At 32.9% G+C, this 21,874-nt stretch overlaps 1 protein-coding gene across 20 annotated transcripts in view; it reads left to right on the forward strand.

The window, feature by feature from the left end:
* The window catches only part of LOC129809656 (low-density lipoprotein receptor-like), a 287,351-nt gene that overhangs the window by 125,392 nt on the left and 140,085 nt on the right, over positions 1-21,874 (forward strand). For 8 of the 20 annotated variants that reach the window (XR_008752661.1, XR_008752660.1, XM_055859662.1 and 5 more), the window contains exon 3: positions 18,964-19,083. Coding sequence is in view for 18 of the 20 variants with exons in the window: in XM_055859662.1 (XP_055715637.1) it covers positions 18,964-19,083 (120 nt within the window). In the remaining 2 variants the exon portion in view is untranslated. Of the gene's footprint in view, positions 1-766; positions 2,152-18,963; positions 19,084-21,874 lie in introns of those variants that run through there. The other 12 variants (XM_055859668.1, XM_055859673.1, XM_055859661.1 and 9 more) reach the window with 10 other exon arrangements.

Here is a 21,874-nt window from a genome sequence, read left to right on the forward strand (position 1 = left end):
GTCTAATCTTAAATGATAACTTTCTGAAAATCTTGATTGATAAGAAATTAGAGAAGTTAAGCCATATGGCTAAGCTTAAATTTAACTGATGCTCGAATTAAAAAGGAGCCGATCTTAGAAGAGCCGAATTAGCGAGAGTCTACTGTACATAAGGCCGGCTTCAGACCTAAGGTTTAACCCAGTTCCCGGTGACTTAGAAATTCAAAAAAGGAACCAATTTGACTGTTTTTTTTTTAAATGTAATGGATCACTTGCCCAGGTTGTCCAATCTTAAATGATAATTTTCTGAAAAATCTTGATTGATAAGAAATTAGAGAAGTTAAGCCATATGGCTAAGCTTTAGGTCTGAAGTCCGTATAATGTAAATTAGTGAAAGTTTCTTAAAAATTGACTGGTTATTGAATAATTCCACCGGCCGAGTTGACGAACCGGCCAATTTGAGGGCGCATTACCTTACCTGAATCTGCCTCAGGTTCTCATTGGAATCACATTTAACTCCTAGGATGTGTGTATGATTTTTCTCGCACTCGCGCATTCCATGACACATTTTGGGAGATATAATACTGGGTGATGGGGAGATGCAAAGGGATTCACTGGGACAGATACTCGATTTTGGGTGGTAGTGAAAAAAGCTCTCCTCTCACTTGGAGAATATTGAGAGATTCAGCGCGCAATTTCCCCATTTGAGTTCCGTCTGCTTATTTCGCGCAATATCAGCATCAAGTTTTCGCTCTCTTGCCATCTCAACATAGAATTTCATCAGACGGACTTGGTACAGTTGGAGAAGCTGACTCCAGTGGTTCAGATGTCAGTTAAGTTTTCTTGTCGGCTGAGTAAAGACGTGTCCTCAAGGAGGCTCAAGTACTACACGAAATTGGATCCAAATCAGAAATTTTCACTTAAGGATAGCTTTGTGTGTGGATTTTTTCTAAATTTCACACTTTTCTGTGCCATTCTTGTGATTCTGTGAAATTAGAGAGTTTTTTTTTTTAGAAAAAGTATAGTGTAATTTGAAGTTGTTAGTGCTAAAAGTGGTTTATTTGTTATTATTCCCAAAAAAAAAAAAAAATAAAAGTTCAACAGATAATGCCGTGAAGTGTATGTGCAATCAATTAAAATTTATGAGATATCGAGAATTACGAGAAAATCCAATTGGATCACGCTTCTTCAACTAAGCTTAATATCATCTCGTTTAGTTTATCTTGTCCCACTATCTTGTCCATTTTATCTCTAAAGCTTTTCGTCCTTACCGAAATAACACACACTCCGAAAAAAAGAGATACGGAGAAAGTCGTTTTCTTCTGAGAAAAGTGCGAGATTTTCATACCCATGAAAACTTTTGATATTCCTGTCCTATTATAGCATTTTGAAGATCTCTTTTTATTTCTGGTGGATATTAAAATTTGGTAAGGAAAAAGTCTCTCGTGTTCTCATTTTGCCCATACTTTTATGATCCGGCACGTTTGTTGAATACTAAAAGACTCGTTTTCGGTGCCAGAAGGAGGCAACCAGGGAGCATTGAAGGCAAAAATACAGTAAAAGATATAAAATCTTATTGATTTGAATATTATAGAGGAAAGTGAGAGGTGGATACAAAAAAAAATTATATATATAAAAGGAAACAGCAGTGAGGAGCTGAAAGAGTGTCAAAGACAAACAGTGAAAAAAAAGAGAGTGAAAATTTTTATATAAAAGTGAAGAAATAAAAAAAAAAGTTTTCCCTTGAGGGGTTGGTAGAAACAAGAGGCAAAGAACAAGCAGAAATAATTGTGTGATTATTAATGAAAATAATTTTTCATGACAATTTGTTCATCTAACGTCTATACTGAAAGCTGTACTGAGCGACGGTGGTGGAATAAGAGAATTTTCCACAGAGCTTTTCTATTGTTAGGAATTTTCCCTCGCAGCACGCGCTCATAATTCCTCCGGAGTGGTTCTTTTTTTTCTATGTTCACTTACTCTCTTCCACCAAATCAAACACAATAAATTTTATAGTTGAACTGAGTTTTTGCAATTTTGCAATATTTGTGTAAATTTTGTGGTTAAACATGGAAAAGTTTTACTATATGCTCACTTGGACTGTGCTATTTGTTTGCATTATTTATGTAAATTCGGCAATACCGCAGCAGCACCTTGAGGGCAAAATCAAAGGTAAAATATCAAAATAAATGTTTTGTGGTTGTTACCGTATTGTCAAACAAATTTTCAGAAATTGGGAAAAAGAAGAAATTGAGAAAAATATTCTCAAGTGGCTTTTCACTGTCACAATCACTGTCCACTTATAGGAAGAGTAATAGTATTGCTAGTAGTTTGGGTTGGAAGATTTAAAATTCATGAAGTCAATAAGCTTTCAATGGTGATTGCTTTTGTGAAACGACTTGAACCCTTTTCAATTTATATTTACTGCAAAAGTGAACTATTTTAATGTAAAAGACTTCGAAAACATGAAAGAAAGTAAATATAAAAGCTTTCAAGTCGTTTGTACTACACATGGGATTCACAGGATAAAGGACAGAAGTAATAGAGTGCCAGCTGTACGATAACTATAGGGTTTATAACAATTACTATTAATTCTTCCTCAATTACCGTAGTTCTAGATACAAGAAAAACTTTTAAAATCCATTCATTAAATGTAATTTGTAACCTTAGTTTAGCTTTAAAAATGACAATTAAATTTTTAACTAAAAAAAACAGGTGTCTGTAGTTTATAGTAAAGTTGAAAGTTACATATGCCGCTTAATTACTTTAAGAGAGAAATTTATGTGAATTGGCTTACTAATAGAAAGTTTTTCATAGCACTTCTTTTTACATACATCACGGGGTAAATGGAGTTTTTTTATAATGTGCAAACTCAAAGGAAAAGCAATATAAAGTATCAACTTTTTAATCTAACTACTCCTTATACTTTTAATGAATGTATATTGAGGAAGTTTTTTTTTTAATTTATTAAGTGCCTGAGTTCCTTAGCACTTTTAGAGGGTTGACTGTAAGAGATAAGGACTTTGGGTTTTGTGAGACATGTCATAAACCAACTTTCGGGTTTTTAGACTCTTGCCCAGGAAAATGTTGGAATCAAATCCGAATACCTTTTCTATAAGTGACGAAAGATTGAGTGATGTATGCTGCAGACCTAGCCATTGATAGATTCAGGCTGATACATGAAGATTTGTCTATGGGTCGGTTATAATTTCCTTTCGAAACCGCTACACCTACTCTGAAAAAAATGTTTGTCAAATTAACAAGACAAGTTTGTAAAAAGGATGTTCTTCCATATAACATGCAAGAAAAAGTTTTGTCAAAATGCTTTTGACAAAATTTCAACAAAATCCATTTGTTCGTTTAACAAAACATTTTTTTCAGAGTAGGCTTCTTATTTTATACCATTAATAATGGTATAAATCCAACTGGATCAACAATTGTCGTAACTTCCTCATCAATTCATCAGCACTTCTTGTATAGTTTGTGTATTTCCATGTTGTTAAAACAAGTACTAATGAAGCGATGAGTAAGTTACGACAATTGCTGATCCAACTGACGTTATGCACTTCCCATTCTCCGATTCTATATTAACCCCTGAGGCGGTAAACCTGCTCTATATCACAGTCATCACAGTGCTCTGTGTGCGTTCTGATACATACAGTACCGCTTTGTATCACGGTAGACCAGCAACGATTTTGGATCTGGGCAGTGAATGTGTATTTGTATTCAACTGAACTCTGCATGTCGAAACTTATTTCCTATACCAACCTCTCTTTTTTGAGGCGGTTCATTATCAATGCATTGGCATTACTAATGGTAGAACAGTCGAAAAATCTGCAGCTGCCCAGTTTCGAATCCAAGACCTTAAAGTTTCAGAGACACTACTCTATCCATTGTTCCACTGAGGCCCCAGTCTGATATATGACTAGTACGCAGATTCTGTAACAACGTGACAATGTCATATGACACATTTAGAATTTTTTATGCGGTAAATTCGGCAAATCTATCCAAAAATGTAACCTATCAATCATTGAGAGGTTCACTGGCCTTGGCTGGTTTACTTCAGAATTTAATAACCACGATTTGTCATATGACATTGCCATATTTTTACAGAATTCCCTTTTAAATTTACATTTTGTAACCGTTTGACAATGTCATATGACAAACTCTAGATTTTATGTGATAAATTCTGGAAAACTATTCCGAAACCAGATTCAAATCAAATTTTGACAGCTTTTTATAGCTCCTGTTAATGATCATTCGATGCTCACTGGCTGAAGGTTGTTCTGGTCATGAATTTTTCACGAAAATTTGTCGTGTGATATTGTCATATTGTCATGAATTCGCCTTCAGATGAAGATTTTATTCACTCTCCTTGAAATGTCTTAAACTTGGTCGATGGAACACTTATTGACACTTTAAGAATTTGTGTCATGCCCTATTGGCACTCTATTTTGTATCATTTGGGATATGAAATTCGAGTATGTATCCTTACAGGTAAAGGCAAATTGCATTTTATTAGATGCTTTGAATAAATTTCAATACTTTGACAAAATTTCCAATAGGTATTCCCTGCCGAACAGGTGTTTCTTCCACCATATGTTTACAAAACAGAAGTTATTCTGCATTGGGCATAATATTTTCTAGAGCATTCAATGAGTAGTAGAACTCTCGATCTATGATGCAAATGTCCCGAATTCGATTTTTTTTTAAGTCATTCGGAATTTTAAAGCTCTTTGAATTGGATCCAGTTGGAACCAGTCCTGGAACCTGGAGAACCAGGGAAGGGGATCTCAGTGGGGCAATAAGCAAGACCGTTAGCTCTAGGCCGGATAGATCCCCGACTTAACTCACACTTGTTAGTTCGAGCCCCATCCTGTGCAGATATCCGAATGCCAGAATAAGTTATTTTTACATATGATAGAATGTCAGAAAATGTACTGCCTGTGCCTAACAAATCTGGGAGCACGGAAAAACAATCCACACTGCGGGGTATGGGCGCTCCTGGGCGGCCTAGTGGACTTGACATATCCTTCCATCACGGGATATAACAATACAATTTAATTACATTGTAAAAAATATCCAGATACGATTAATAATAATAATTCCACAGAGCATGTGACTGACAACCCCATTCTCCTAGAACAAAAAATAAAAATGATTGTGTCGAAAATCTCGCTTGAGAGAAGGCTATATTACATTGTGTCACCTTCGTTATTATTAATTATAATAATCCGCGAGAATAACTAGCCTGTAAAATTTGCTTAGATTTGCTAAGATTAGATGAAACTAAAGTACAAAAAAAGATTTCGCAACATTGTTCGTAAATTTTTGTGAATTCCTACTGGGGATTTATAAAATGCTCGTAAATCATATAACCCACCGAAAAGTTTGTGCTTTTTCACAAACATTGTTCGTAACATGAGTATTTGACGAGCATTTTTTGAAATTTTACAAACATTTTTTCGTATATTTTTGTTTGTTTGACAAAACTTTACGAACAAATGATAAAATTTTACGAACATTTTTGTGTTTTTACGAACATCAAGTTACAAACAATGTTTGTAGAAAAGTACAAACATTTACAAACTTTTTAATGAGTTCGATTTACGACCCTAAGTCGCTAAAAAGCATTAATAAAAAATTTACGAACAATTTAATGAAATATTTTTTCTGTGTATACTTAAGAGTTTAGAACCATAAATTAGAAGATCTTTGCATAAATCGACTTATTAGATTTTAAGTCGAATAAAGTCGTTTTTTGAAAAATTTGTTTTTTTTGGGCTTTTCGGGTATTTTTTGACACCTTATATCTTCCCTGTTAATATTATACCGGAAAGTTAATTATTCTCAAAGTTATAAGTGTTTCAAATCATAAAAATCCTATACTCAACTTAGCATGTAAAATCTCAGCTTGAAATCGCTATCCTCTGTAAAGTTGGCCATTCGCGACTTATTCGTTTTGTATTCTGAGCGGTCGAAATGGTCTTTACCTGATCCTTTAGAGCAGAATCACATTGACAGTAAAATGCTCGCCGTATTTCGTTAATTTACGCATTTTTATTGCAATTCTTACACAAATTCTCGATTACCGTATTACCTTATCTCATACTCGGTGGCACTAGTATTATTTAGTGAAAATAATATAAGAAAAATTGAAGAAATAAAACGAAAATTCGATTAACGGTGAGCAAAAAAAAACTGTAAGAGAAATCACTCTTACAGTTACACAGCCAACTTTTACAAACTTAATATTCTGAAGGATCAGTTTGAGTCTATTTGGGCCTTAAAGTATAGTGCCGATAGAGATAAGCGGTTGATAGTGAATGAATGAATGAACTTTTGAGTAGCTCCAGATTACAGACTGAATGCACCAAGCAAAATGTACCATCTTGAAATGATTTCAAACCGATAATTTTATCATTAAATTTAATTACAGTAGGGGAAGGCTTTTGGGTTTCACACACTTTCTGGCTTTGTACAGTTCATAATATTTCTCATATTCTTTTAATGAATCTGACCTTATGGCAATATGTTTTAATAAGCTAGTCTTAAGTCACATATTCCCTAACAGAATCAGGACAGATTCAATAAAGGAATGAGCCTGATCACAAGTAGATTTTGATTCTCCAATAGTGTCTTGGATGAAAGGTAAATGGAACTCTATTTGCACAAAAAGTCGTTTATGTTCGAAGAATCAAATTCAATTTCGAATTTTCATACTAAATTTTCGAACAAGGTGGGGAAAATTTATCAAATATCACACTAAAAAGCTCGCAAAAGAGTTACTCAGTGATTATGGAGTGATTGAATACTGGGGCGAGAACAGTAAACGTCGTTGTTCAGTTTTTTTTCTCACAATAATGTGAAGACCGTCACATTTTGACACTTGAGCACTTCGAAATTCGAACAGGATGTAACTTTCGCCACCTTGCGAAAGTATTAAGAAGTAAGAAAGTCTCTTTTTTGGAACTTCAAATAGATTTTCGAATTTTTCAAGATCTACTTCTGTACGGAAAGAATATGGGAAAAATACGAAGTGTTTGAAGGCATAGTGTATGTGAATCCTGAAAGCCTTCCTCTGTTTTGAATTTAATAAACAATTATGCTATCTGTAAAAATTCCATACATTACAGATAGTCTTTTTATCAACAATGTCAGTTAGTACAATCGCATATCATGCATTCTCTCAAAAAATGTTTAAATATTAGTATAAAAAATCTACTAAATAATTCAATCAGGGTTTGTTTTTTATGAAAACGTTATTAAACCGAAAAAATAGTCCCCTGAAAAGTTGTTAAAATGCAGTGAGCACAGTTGCTGATCCTACCGACGATACAGATCGCTTTTTCGAACTTGTTTCCTACAAATTCCAGATTTTAATTAATTGAGAAACGAGTGTTTAATAAATTGTTAGGTAACATAAACAACTTTAATTGGTATGTTAGATTTTGTTTAAATATAATATTTTACTTTTTTCTCTTGCGCAATTATTTTAAATAACTAGCTTGAACTTTTTAGATTTAATTTTGTTTTCCTAATAATTTATTCGAAAGCATAATAAACGTAATTCGCGTACCAATTTTCAAGAGGATACCTGTTAAAATTGTCATTTTTGTGGCTTGATTGGATTGAATTCAAAGAATTTTGCAAACAAAATTGAGGACTCTAAAAATTCTTTAAATAGAAACGAACTATTATGAAGGAATAAGCACTTCTGAATTGGAAAAAAGACGTTTTTTTTTCATAAATACTCATATTCATTAAAATCTTTTTCGATTTTTTAGTCTCTTCATATTTGTATTCATTCGAGTTTTTTTTATTAAAAATCCAATATTTATGCATTATACAAAGAATTCGTGATAAAGAATATTCTCTGTGCAATGTTCTCTCACAATCAGTATTTTTCAATAACCAATTCTGCGTTTTTTAATCACATTTCTTAAAGAATCATCTGTGTTAATTATTTGAAATGTTATTATACAAAAAATACAAAATTTATTTGGGTTTCTTCTCAGATATTCTTTGTGCTTTCAAATGTTTTGTCCCTATTTTCTTTAACTGGATAAACAGTGCAATAATACAAAGTTAACTCAAGAGGAATAACGTCTACAAGAATCTAATTGTTCAGCAAAGTTTTAACTCCTCCACTATTTCTTTTATGTAGTTTATAGATTTTTAAACAAAGCTCAAATTATAATTTTATATGAAGTGTATCGGTGAATTAAATTTACAAATGTATAGTTTGGACAATTAGGATTAAAGGCATATTCATTTAATGAATCTGACCTATCCATGGCAATATGTGTTAAGTAGGTTTTATGTCATAGGGTAAGTGTGCCAAATTCCTGCATAGTTGCATGCAAGCGCCAAAGTCACAAGTTCAAAATGTAATATTTTTCATATTAATTGATTTTTTTTGTTAATTTTTCTTAAGGAGTGTTACTTGGAACCTTGTAGACAGTTTGTTGTCTTCATTTCCTCCAAAATCATTTTAAATCTATTTTAAAATGAATAAAAATATAGACATAGCTTTGGTGCCCTATTTCGGCCACCTTCATTCTCATAGTTCCTTGCCCTTCCGGAATCCTTCCAAAGTCTTTTTAACATCTTCTCGTTTATCGAAGCTACATTTTTTGTTAATTTATTGCATAGTATAATCTCTATAATATACAAAAACTAAAAATTCATGGAAATTTGGGAATAAAAATGTGGCCGGAATTGCAAGCTGGCCGGAATTTGGTACACGTACCCTACATTTTCTAAAAAAAATATCTCAAATTTATTAAGGAGACATGGGAAAAATATGAAGTGTTCGAAGCCAGAATGTGTTCGAAGCATAAAAGCTTAAATAAGCATAAAAGCAAAACATCCTGTGTGTTTTTCGTGTCCCTGAAAGGAGAAACACCATACTGACGCACCCGGAAGGAGGGTATCTCTCTGATCTGAGTTACCACTCGAACATACAAGCCTACCTCTATAACCAGTTTTTTTTTTAATTTATTTTTTTAATTTTATTTTTATACTATTTTCTTATTTTTTTTAAACAAAATTAAAGAAGGAAAACTTTTTAATGGCCTTCGTCACTTAATCTTAAGTCTACCATCAGCTTTGTTTAGTACCGAAAAAGTTTTGGAGTAATATCAGTTTAAAAGAGAACCGGTTTTCAGAGAAGTACTTAAAGAATTCCGGTCCAAGTACCATGAATAAATTTCCCAATTTGTCCTATCAATCTCAGTACAATGCAAAAGTTCTGCTGACTCGTCATGGTTCTGTTGAATTGTCTTAAATCTGAAGACAATTCCTCTTGAGGCAATTCACAGCAGGGGTGTTCATTGTCACGTTCTGTTGAGTTGCGCCTTGGGAAATTATTCACACGTCTGGAAAGATGCGTTTCCTCCCCTACCTTATTGTATTTATACGGGAGACTTTGGTAAACTTTTGCAAACGCCACAAATCAACTTTTACTCAATGGAAAACCGTGCATTTTGTCCTTACGTCTTATGCCACCGTATATTTGTGTCATTTTCTTGAAAGATCATAAAATCCATCTAAATCCAAAAGGGGATCCCCATGGTTTAAAGTTAAATTGCAAACCCCTTTTATTCAATGATCCGCCCTTTTGTGGAATCGTCCCCCATGTCAGAGTTCATTTGGAGGCTTTTGCACTGGGGATGTTCATACAATGGGGATCTTGTTCAAATAATAATTCATATAATGTAATAGCCGAGTTCTATATAAAAAAAAAATCATTCAATTTCAACATCATGTCATATTGATTTAATCTCAATTGTTCTGTGGATAAATTTTAGAAAGGGGACCGTTGAAAATGGGGTAATGGTGGAGGATGGCATAGTATTAACTTTTATCAATGTTAGTTTTATGACACTTTTTGGAAAATTTCTCTTTTGGGAAATAATGTATGTTCTGTCCTCTCATATCGCTTGGGTACATGTTTGTTGGAGGCGAGATGAAGAGAAAATGAAGACTAGCGTCTTGTGCTAACAGTGAAAATTTTCCAAACTATCTCTGTGATACAGTATGTCGCTATTTGGTCATTTTACCACGAAAAGACATGGACGAGATGATGTGGAAAATGTGGGCCAGTAGGCTCTCTCTATATCGCTTTTGGCTGAAGTGGTCAATGGTACATGTTCCGGAAGAAAGTTATCTCACAACCCTCAGCTGCATCTATTTTTTTTTTCCATCCTCAACTTTGCTATTTGCTACATATAGAACAGTTTTCGAGGGTGGAAGCTTTGTTTTTTTCTTAAATGCGCAAGGCTCCATGAGGACTTGACTGTCCTCATACATTTTCCATTGCTATGTAGTCATCTGCAAATGTGTGTAAGTTGGTAGTATACATATATAAAGATTTTGTAGTAGAAATTCATGTTTCATACAATGTTGAAGACGACAGAGTCAAGTGAGAAAATGGAAAAGGGAGCTTCACTCAGGCAAACTTTATACGAAAATACTATTGACTTGGGGCAGAGCTAATGGAAATAATGTAAAGTATCTCCAGATGAAGATTAACTTGCCTGTACGGTCCAATTACAAAATTTGAATTTCAAAACAAACCCTATGGTTTTTGTGCTTAAAATAACACATTCCTCAGCTCCGTTGTACTTTCGTTTGATCTACTTTAGTTGCACTGTCCTTAAGTCCTTTTTGGGCCAGTAGGTCAACGGTGACCCAAGAAAATAATTTTTTTTCTGATTATTTAAAGAGCAAAATAATTTACTTTATCTAAAAAATTGTTTTTGTTTTCGGGTCACTGTGGTAATCCGTTTTTTTATCAATCGTATTCTATTGGATAAATTAGGCCCAGTTTGCTTGTCTTGATTTCTGGGTTTCCAGATGATATACAATCGGAAAGTCAATCTAAGTCCTGCATTTATTCTACAATATTCTGAAGCTCAATTCAAAATTTAATTTTTGATTTTGATATCCGGTTATTACTTCGATATTCTGTTGAATATTTAATAATATCTGAATGATTAATTTGTTAATATTTTATTAAAAAGGTCTTTGATGGAGGGGATATCTGAACGACTTGTTAATTCTCAGCACTCTGATGTCTCTGAATTTTAAACAATAAATAAAATATAATGAATTATGAAATTCTAAGTGAATATATTCCCTTATTCGACCATTTCAACTCAAAATTCTTTTAGAAAAGCTTCTTCTGTTGAGAAATAAATGTTGAGAACAGAAAGTGTAAGTTTAAGTATGGAAAGACGTCATTGGGTCTTTTCCAGTAAGCCAATTGAATTCAATTTGATGTTGAAAATAACATCAAATTATACTGGAATGAATTGAAATAATCTTTCGATGGAACATAATTGTCGAATTGACAGACTTTTTTCAAATTGTATAAAAATTGAAATAATTTCCAACATTAAAAATTTGTTTGTTTTAATCAGTAAATAAGGGAAGTTCATTTACTGTTCAGGCTTTTTTATTGAATTGTTTTCTTTTTGTTTAACCTGGGTTGAAGTTTGAATTTTATCCTAAAATAGATCCTCATCCCCTATGTACCTTAAGTGAAACAGGCTAAATTTATTTCTTTCCTTTATTTCCGCTCATCTTTACGGTCAAAAGAGCGATAAACGACGATGAATTTTATGGCTGGTCCACAAAAGTAAACTTGTTGCTTAACCCTTTATGGACGAGTGAGATACCGATATCCCAAAAACAAAAATACTTTTTCTTGGCTATTAAAAGTTATTTTGTCCTTTAATCTTCTGTGTCTGAAATCTTCTGTGTCTTGGGAAATTATTCTAAACATTTTCCTCCATATAATTTCACCCCTTTCAGGATTTTGAAAATTCGGGATTTTGGATTTCGAGATTTTGGCTTTCGGAATTTTGACCTTTTCGGGATTTTGGCGTTCAGGATTTTGGCTTTCGGGATTTTGGCTTTCAGGATTTTGGCTGCCACCGGTTTCACCCCCCCCCCCCCAATTTTTTCAAAACTTTTTTCGCTAAGCTTTTATTTAAGCTATTTTTATAAGCTATTACAAAATTTTTGTAAGTGAATTGAAATATAGAATGCAGTATGATGAATATGGTGTAGTCCCAAAATTCCAATAAAAAAACTGAAGGGGTTAGGTAGGTTACGCACACTAAAAACCAGCATATTTTATTTAAATAGATATTTTTTCTCAACATATTTCTCAAAATAATTAAGAATAAAGGTAAACCTTTAGTCTGAAACCGTGTTAAGTTGTACCACTGCAATATTAAATGGCAAAAAACAAACGAGCAGTAAAAAATTCGAAATGGGCAGTAAAAAATTAAAAATGAGCAGTAAAATATCAAATTATGGTCAGTAATTTACAAAAATTCGTCTAATTTAGATATTTAAAATTTAAAATTCTTACAGATAGAATGAAAAGCCCTTTATTTTCCCTTTGCTAAAATTTGGACGATAATATCACTGTTTCAATTTTTTGTTACTGCTCAATTTTGACTTTTCACTGCTCATTTGTACAATGCCATATTAAATCAGAAGTTTCAAATTTAACAAGATTATCTTGTTTTTGGAAAATTGAACACTAAATTTGGATTCGGTTCAGTAACCCAATTGTTAAGATTTATCTAAAATGTTGGTAATCTGGATAAGGATTTTGGGTATAGCCTTTAGAATCTACTACTATGTCATGCCAGAAGACCAACCCCAAACCCGGATCTGAATTTTCTTTTAATTTAACTTGAAGTTTTGCTCTTGAATCCTAGCAATAAAGCTCCACCAAGAGTAATGATCTCTTATCGGGGACGCACCCTAACTCTGCTTGGTATGATAGTCAAAGTACATGGTAAAGGGATTGAATGGGTGACAGAGGAAAATATCCAAGAGAAGAGACCAAGATAGAATGAATATGGAAGAGGGAAAATGCCAAAGTATTCCTTGTGCTGTAGGATGTACGAAAGCATAATGGAGGGGCAAAAGAGGAGACGAGAAAAGCTAAAGGACTTCGTTGATAAATGGTTACTTGAATTTTGGCGAATTCTACGCGTGTTAGTAATACCGCCTCGCTCCAACAAATACCCCATTATACCCACAAATTACATAATGGGCCAGAAAGCATATATAGGGGATGTAGCATCGCTTGAGAGAAGAGAAAGCTGAATTTTCTTTTTCCTCGTTTATATGGTCAAAAGTCAGTTATTTTCTCTTTTTCCACCCAACTCTACATTTCTTGTACCATGTTAAAGTTTTTCATACTCCCTTATATTCGCTTCTTCAGAGCCTCATTTTCCGTGTCGTTTTTTTTCTTCGTTGGTGGTATCCTTCTGTTTATATACTAAGTCTCCAGCAATATAGCCTCTGGGAAGATTCCCAAAGTATAAAGCACCTCCAGAGGAATCTTTGGTCTTGTGTGGAAAGGTGATGAAGAATAAGGAGAAGAATACACAAGAAACAAGAAGGAGTAATGGTGTGATGAGAAAAATGAGAAAATTCGTTGTTTTCATATATTTCTTTCAACTTGCACAAGACCTTTGGGGGATGAGGATTGTGAGTTAGTAAAGAGAAAAATATATATCTCAAGCGAAGGTGAATTTTTGTGTAATTCCCCAAGAAATGTGGATATAAAAATATTTGCAACTCGAGGGAATTTTATATATCCAACGCGAAAACAAACTACTATTGAACTAAGAAAGGTCTTTTGCTGTACTTGTACTCAATCAGGAGATATATTGGGTTAGTTTTTCCTCACCGTCTCTTTATTTATTTTATTGCATTTTCTGTTCCAAAAAATCCCATGAGTTTGCAGCCTCTGGCGAGGGTGTGGGAAATTCTGTTGTGGTAAATTCTGGGCAAAAGCTAAAGGAATTTTACGACATAATTCTATGGTTCTTGCTTCGTATTTTCTATCTCATTTATTTAGTTGAAAAGTTTTGGCCGAAGCACACTTTCTCAGAAAATTTTCCCGCAGGTTAATTGAGCAAGGTATCTGGAGTCTGATTTATTTGTCTTGCAACCAATTTTTTTTTGGCTCAGAAGCGAGAAAAAAAATGTAGAAAATTCACATACCACCCGATACTTAAGAATCAAGTTTGCAAACTTAAAATATTGTTCAATATTTGCATAGGGATTTGCAAAATGTTTGTATGATCCTTGCCGAAGGACAAGAGGAAAAAAATCAAATTTTCTAGAGTAATTATTATTCTCAGCATGTGCAGAAAGTTTTAATTGTGTGCCAGTATCACTTGATAAAAGAAAGATGAAGAATTCAAGTCATGAACTTCTCAATCCCAGGGTCAAATTGTCACTAGGCTTTTGATACCAGTAACTAGTTCAGCGTATCTGTCGGAGTGTTTGAGAAGCCCCATTTTGATGCAGAACTTGGGAAAAAATAGTGATAACATTTATTAGATTATTATGGTGATCTTTTCTGAAAATAAATGTTCATGTTGAATTCGAAAATAAATAATAATAATAATGGTATTTTAGAAGTACTAAATTCTGCTATAATTATATGAATTATATTATTTTTAATGGCTTCTTGACCATTCTGTATTTGAAATTTTGGAAGCGATTAAACAATGAAGCGTCATCTGCAATAGATACAGATACGAAGCAAAGACAGTTAACACAATTGTTTTTCCAAGTGATGATTTGAGGTCAATAAAATATTGCATTTTAGTTAAAAGGGTGGCAAAACATCCCAGGCTTTGCAAAGTGCTCGAAATCGTGACTTAGGGGAAACTGGGGCACCACCAAACACGGGGTAGCACCGAACACTAATTTTTATTTCTAAACTATTTGGACTATCTCAACCATTTTTCCAGTGTATAAGCATCCCTATAATGCCTAAAAACTTTTATAATTCTTGTCCTGTGAAGTCGAATATCCTATTAAAAAATTGCAGTGTTTGGTGTTACCTCGTGTTTGGTGGTGCCCCAGTTTCCCCTAAATGCTATCCCTCAAAAGTACTTTCGCATCATTTACCTTTTACCGGTTCTCAAGCGATTTAAACCGATTTGTCAATCACCCGAAGGATCCCACAAAATTAATTTTAAAAGAAATAAAATTGATTTTCGGACAAAAATTACTTATCGGTTCACAATCGGTTCATAGCCCGTTCACAACCGATTTGAACCGATTTATAAATAACTCAGAAAATTTCCCAAAATACAGCTCAGGAGTAATTCAATTGAATTTCATATGAAAAATAGTTATCGGTTATGAAATGGTTCATCGCCGGTTCAAACCCTATTGGAACCGGTTCTGGAATCGAGGAGTTTTGTTTGGGATCTTGAAATGTTGTTTATCATTTTTGTTTTCTTCAAAGTTATTCCTGGAATAATCAAAAATTAGTTAAAAAATATAAACATTGTTTTGGGTAATATTCCGGACACTGAATATGGATAGTAACGCTCACGTACCTTTCCATATTCGGAACGGCAATGATTTAACATTCAATAGCCAATTATTATTTAAATGGTGACATTAGGTGCATTATATGCAGTGAAGTTCCTCCAATTTGAATGTAATTTAAAAAAAAAAGGAATAGGGTAAGTGTGCCAAATTTCGGCATAGTTGCATGCAAGCGTCAAAGTCTCAAGTTTGAAATGTAATATTTTAAATGCAAATAGATTTTTTTATTCTTTCTTTTGTAAGAGTGTTGCTTGGAACCTTGTAAAGAGTTTACCGTCTTTATTTACTCTAAAATCATTCTTAATATATTTTAAAATGAATAAAAATAGCTTTGGTGCCCTATTTCGGCCACCTTCATTCTCATAGTTCCTTGCCCTTCGGGAATTCTTCCAATATCTTTTTCACGTCATCTCGTTTGTCGAAGCTACATTTTTGTTATTCTTTTTCATTGTATAATCTTTAGGGTATGTAAAAACTAAAAAAATTATGGAAATTCGAGGAACAAAAAAGGTGGCCGAAATTGCAAGCTGGCCAGAATTTGGCACACTTACGCTAATAATGAAATAAACAAATAAATAATAACACTGTGCAATAGTGGATTTGTCCCGGGGTTCTCATTCTATTTTTTCTATAGCTTAGGTCAAATGATTTACAAAAATACTTTTTTTTTACTACATTTTGTTTTTGCGTCTGGAATCTAGGCAAAACCGTTTTTGCCGTTTTTTGATACTTGGGTGCCTGTATCACCGGTTTTATTTCTAAATATGGAAATATTTGTTCTCCCTTATACGGTCTTCAGACTAGAGGCTTAGCCCAGTTCTTTAAGGTCTCAGAATCCTAAATGGCAATCAGTTTCATTGCCTTTTCAGAATCTAATAGGTCATTCGTTCGTAGTAATCCAATCTTAAGATAAATTTTCCAAAATATCTTGGCTGATACAAGTTAAGCCATATGGCTAAGCTTTAGGTCTGAAGCCCGTATTACATTCTCGATAATCATTTGGATAAATGAGGTTCGTAAAACTGACACCAGGGGCGCTGTAGTCTCATATATGTCAGAAAAGATGGAAAAATCGAACTTTTTGGCAACTTTAATCAAAAATATCTCGAAAACTAAGACAGTCCTTAGCGATCTGTTTTCTGGGTATGATAGAGAATTTTATTAGCTATATTTTCGTCCATGTGCAACTTTTCTCTCAGATTGTTTTTTATCCTCGCATATTGAGGTTAAAATGAAAATCGAGTCAACTAGAGAAAACCTTCACAATTTCGGGTGCTAATGTTTTTTTTTCCTAACGATCATGTAGCACAAAATCTTATGATAATATTTCATGCTTGAATATCCATAATATGGGGATTTTTTTATGATATTTTAATTACTCAGATATTATTTTATTACTTGGAAACTTGTATAAGGCTTTAATGCACCAACGAAGAATGGTACTTATTCACTTAGGGTAACTGTATTAAATTTCGAGTCAGTCTTTAGTTTGAAATGTAGGTAATATTTTTAATAAAAAAGTAATTTATTTATTTTTTTAATTCGTTACTTCTTTTTAAGAAGTGTTGCCTGGGACCTTATATATAGTTTATCGTCTTTGTTTTCCTAAATAAAATGATTTTTAATACATTTTAAAGTGAATAAAAATATAGATAGAACTTTAGGTAATATTTTGACCACTTTGATTCTCACAGTTTCTTGTCCTTCAGGGATACTTCCGATCTATTTTTCACATCATCTCGTTCGTCGAAGCGATATTTATCGTTTTGTTTTCGTAATTTATAATCCTTGGAGTATATATACAAAAATTAAAAATTCACAGAAATTTTAGGAAAAAAAAAGAAATGGACGAAATTGCGAGCTACCCGAAACTTGGTACAGTTACTCTAACCTCTAAAGAAAACATTTTGAATTCAACCGTCCGTATGAGCATATACCGTAGGGGAAAGTGCCCATGCTTGATACCATTGAAAGCTTCGTAATGACTAAATTTTCTACGTTTCACAATACAGTAGAGTCTCTTAAATTCGAACGCTCGGGGGGTATTTTTGACATTTCTCACCTCTCAAATTCGAACGATTTTTTCAAAACTAACGAAATTTATGTGAGATTAAATTGTACTTTGAAACAAATTCCCGTACTTTCTCACAAATCTTAAGTGATAACATACTTCCTTTTCATTTTATACGATCATAATGTCTGTAAACATTCAGGAAGAAGCACATAAATATGATTTTCATTCATCCAGAATACGAACTTTCTAACATAACCTCACAATTGACAATTTGAATCCAAACGGCGTTCGAATTTGAGAGATTCAGATTTGAGAGACTCTACTGTATATATGTGACTTATCGCAACCATATTTTAATAACTATCGGGAAGTGGTCAGTTTTTAAAATATATTGCGGAGTCACGTTTATTGAGAAACATAGGAAAAATTTAGTCATTACGAAGCTTCCAATGGTATCAAGCATTAGCGCTTTCCTCTATACGATTTATCAGCCAAACCTTATTCGTACTTGCCACAACTTTTATTTAAAAAAGAAAATTTTGATTAAACATTAAAGGAAGGGTTTAATAATTTTATTTTACTCCTAAAGCATTGCAAACCCCATTTTGAATTACCCCAATTTCTTAAAAAAGTGTTTTACATTTTTTGAATAATATTTTTCAGGGAATAATTTTCAGGAACTTCATAAGAAATAGATTTTGATCACATTGGATTTTTCGCACGTTTTTCAGAGATGGAATAAAATGAGAAACTCAAAACGTGATATGAAGAATACTGTGAATAAAAAATTATCTCCTATATTGAGAGCAAAAAATGAACAAACAATCACGTATCACTCCATTATGATATTCTCTTGGGTACAAAATATCAATATAATTTCAATTAAAATGTTTCGCGGGTAGTGAGAAAAAAAATTGGTGCAAAAAGCGTGATAACAAAAATCAGTGAATTGAATATCAATTAAAGTGTGACGATTTATAATTGTTTTTTATTGCTTTTTTTTGAATAGAGATAGATTTTATTTTATTTTTTTTTTTCAAGTAAATTCATTTTTCGATCCTTTGTTTGTCTGTACTGAAAAAAGATGAATATGACAAAAATGATATAGGAACATGGGTATTATGGAAAATATTGTTGAACTGTTGAAATAAAATGAATTAAAATGAATGAATGTGGGGCAAAAGAGGATTTTGTAGATTTTTTTTTAAATATAGAGTTTTATGTCAAAATCGGTATTTTGAATAGGAGTTACTGAATGGAAATGCAGATTTTTTTTTGGTTGAGAGGTTGCAGACACGAGCCGTTGAGATTATTTATTGACCTTTCTGGGAAAAATCGCTGGCCTTTTTTTTGTATTTTGTGCAAAGCTTTGGGGAGGGAATGTTCAGATATTGCAATCGAATGGCGATGAACGCCAAAATGTGCAATCATGTGAATGGACCATTAAGGCTACAATAACCTATTGTGACATTCGCGCAATTTAAGTCACTTGATTAATTGTTTTTGAATTTTCTCCACCAGTCTCCTTACAATTTATTAATGTATTTTTATTCCATCCCGTCTTTTCTCTATTTCTTCCACAGAAAATAATTGTACAGATGATAAATTCCGATGCAAGAATGGTCGGTGTATTCCCAAGCATTGGAAATGTGACCAAGAGAGAGACTGCAGCGATGGATCTGACGAAGATGTAGATGTTTGCCGTAAGTGAAATTCTAGTTCTTTCTTTAAAAAAAAATACCAATTGATATGTTTAGGTTTTTCTTCTGTATGAAAGCGAAAGAGAAAGGATATAGAAACATTTGTGTCTCTTCATGTGGAAATTGTAGAATTGCTCTATAAAATAGAAAAAGGGATGGTTGAGGGGAAACTACCAGAGGGATGCCTAGAGATAAACGTTGGAAAAAAATGGAAGGGAAATTATTGATTCAAATCAATTCTTTTTCTCTCCATATAGATCCTTTTTTCAATGTTCAACAATTCCATTTTACAATTTCCGCATTTTTTGCACTGCGAGTGGAATGTTTAAAAAAAAATTGTAGCTATAGTTACGGTATATTGAGAGAACTACAGTGTGTCCCATACTTAGCGCAATCTTATCAAAGGAGAATCGAATAATTTCGGAATGTTCGAAACTATGCTAGGCACTATTGAGGCTTCGATAATCTCTTCTAGTGGTTCGGTCCTGAGATAAAATTACTCATTTGTTCTAATTTTACAAAATGTGTCTCGGCTAAAATAGAAAGTCTAATGGATTTTTTTGGAAGATTGTTTTACTGGTGGAAAATTGAAAAAAAAAATCTAAAGGGTATATTTGAACATAAAAACTTAAGAAATATTAGGTTCATATCTTTTGTGCTGAGCCGTTTTATCGTATTACTAAAATTATCATATTAAGATGATATTAATCATACGGATTCTAGAAATATTATCGGTTATTAACGGATTATTAAACTGAAATTGAAGTTTTTCAGTAATTGAATTCATTAATTAGATAATCACTACCTGTAATAATCAAATCAATCGATTTCCTGTCTCGAGCATTTCTTGAACCAATTCACATTTTATCACTGTAGGAATTATAATAAACTCAGCATGATGTAGAGATATTTAAAAATTATGGAATTCGTAAAATTGATTAATTATTTACTGCCACATGAATAATTTTTAAATTGTTTTGTTAAAACTATTTCACGTGCCAACTAAAAGTACTGCAAAACGTAATACAGCGGATGAGAAAACAGATTCTTGAAAACATTTTGAGTACGAAGCGTTTTTACGCACTGAAGCTTTGTGGCAGATTTCTTTTTCAAAATATATTCCATCTGACCAAGTAAGCGTGAATTAAAGCCTAGGGTGGAATCATAGCTTTTCGACACTTTCAAATCGATTGTATCAATAAATTTATATCTTTTAGATTAAGTATTGTTAGGCCATTTATTGTGCCATTCTTAAAAGAATGTGACATTTGAAGTTACAAAAAGTTCAGCTATCATTTAAATTTTTCAAATCGACAGTCGATAGTATCGAAAATATGTTATCATGTCATCTCTGAATTAATTCCTATCTTTTACAACTTACTTTTAAGAAGTTCTTGGAGAAAATACTTCTTAGAAAATATACGCGAAGGACACTGTTTGGCGCTCGTAGCGGTGAGCATTGGAACTAAAAAAATAGTGTTCTGTGTTATTCAGCTGTCATTGACAATATCAAATAGTTTTCAAGAACTTCGAATTGTTTTTACACAAAGATTTTTAGTGATTTCAATGAATTTATGAATAATAATAATAATTATACAATGTTGCGTTTTCTGTAAAGAAAAATATATTGATAACAATGAACAAATTGCAACAGTGAAATATTTGATTTTATTTCTTTTTCGTGGGTATTTTTTACAAAACCGTTTTTTACACAATATTTTTTCTTCTTTTCTAAAGTGGTAAATTGTTAATACTGATTACATAAAACATTTCACTACTCTTGTAGCTGTTATCGTTTATACAAAATTTAGAAGTGATATCAGGAGGTGCGTTTGACAGATTCATCCGTCCGCCGTTAATATGCGAGAAAAATCCAGTCATTAATTAAGGCCTACCGTTCAGATCTTACCAATGAGGCCTAAAAATAAGGTCTACGATCGGGTAATAATTAAAGTCTTAACGACGAGTTCTAATTACACTGTGACAGACGGGATATTACGAACAGTTTAAGTATTTTTAAACTGTTAAAGGGAGTTCCGCCTTAAGTGAAAACGGATTGAGAAAATTTGATATAAATTGCCTACTATTGGGAGCTCATTTTTGAAATGCCCTTAAATGTTTGCAAATATATTTCTCTCGGTAAATTTGAAATACATTTCTTATGAACCGTTGGCGCTGAATTTACACTGGGAAATTGGCGCCGGAAATATTTAGCATACATCACGGTGTTTCCGTAACTTATTCCAAAAATTTCTCCTGTGGGTATGCGATTTTTCTGTGTTACTGGAGTGAATTTCCGGGCTTTTTGTCGGTCACGAGAATTTCTTTGAAAGCGGAACTCTGTACTTTTGTTATCTGACAATTTGAAATGAGTTTTAACTAAAGAAGTAGTAGTAACGTAGCAAAGACGAACATGCCCGAGAATTCTATAGATGAAGTCTAGCCTATTGTCTATTTGCTCCCTATTAAAAATAATTAAATGCAAAAGTCAATCAATAGCGTTAGAGATCAGATGCGTAACTAGCTCCTTATGAGCATGTATCTTGAACAAATTACTCTAAAAAAAATACATTTCGTCACAGTAACATGAAAAATTTGCCAAAATGATGTTCTTGAATAGAGAATATCGAAAAGTTTTGTCGAACTGGCGCGATGGCTATCTAGATCTTGTTAAAAGTTTGTCAAAAGGATTGTTTTTCTACACTGAAAAAAATATTTCGTAAATTTGTTCGTAAATATTTGTGAATTCTTAATGAGGACTTACGTAAATCGTATATTGCATAACCCACAAACA

The sequence above is a fragment of the Phlebotomus papatasi genome, chromosome 1, assembly GCF_024763615.1.
Source record: "Phlebotomus papatasi isolate M1 chromosome 1, Ppap_2.1, whole genome shotgun sequence".
Taxonomy (NCBI): domain Eukaryota; kingdom Metazoa; phylum Arthropoda; class Insecta; order Diptera; family Psychodidae; genus Phlebotomus; species Phlebotomus papatasi.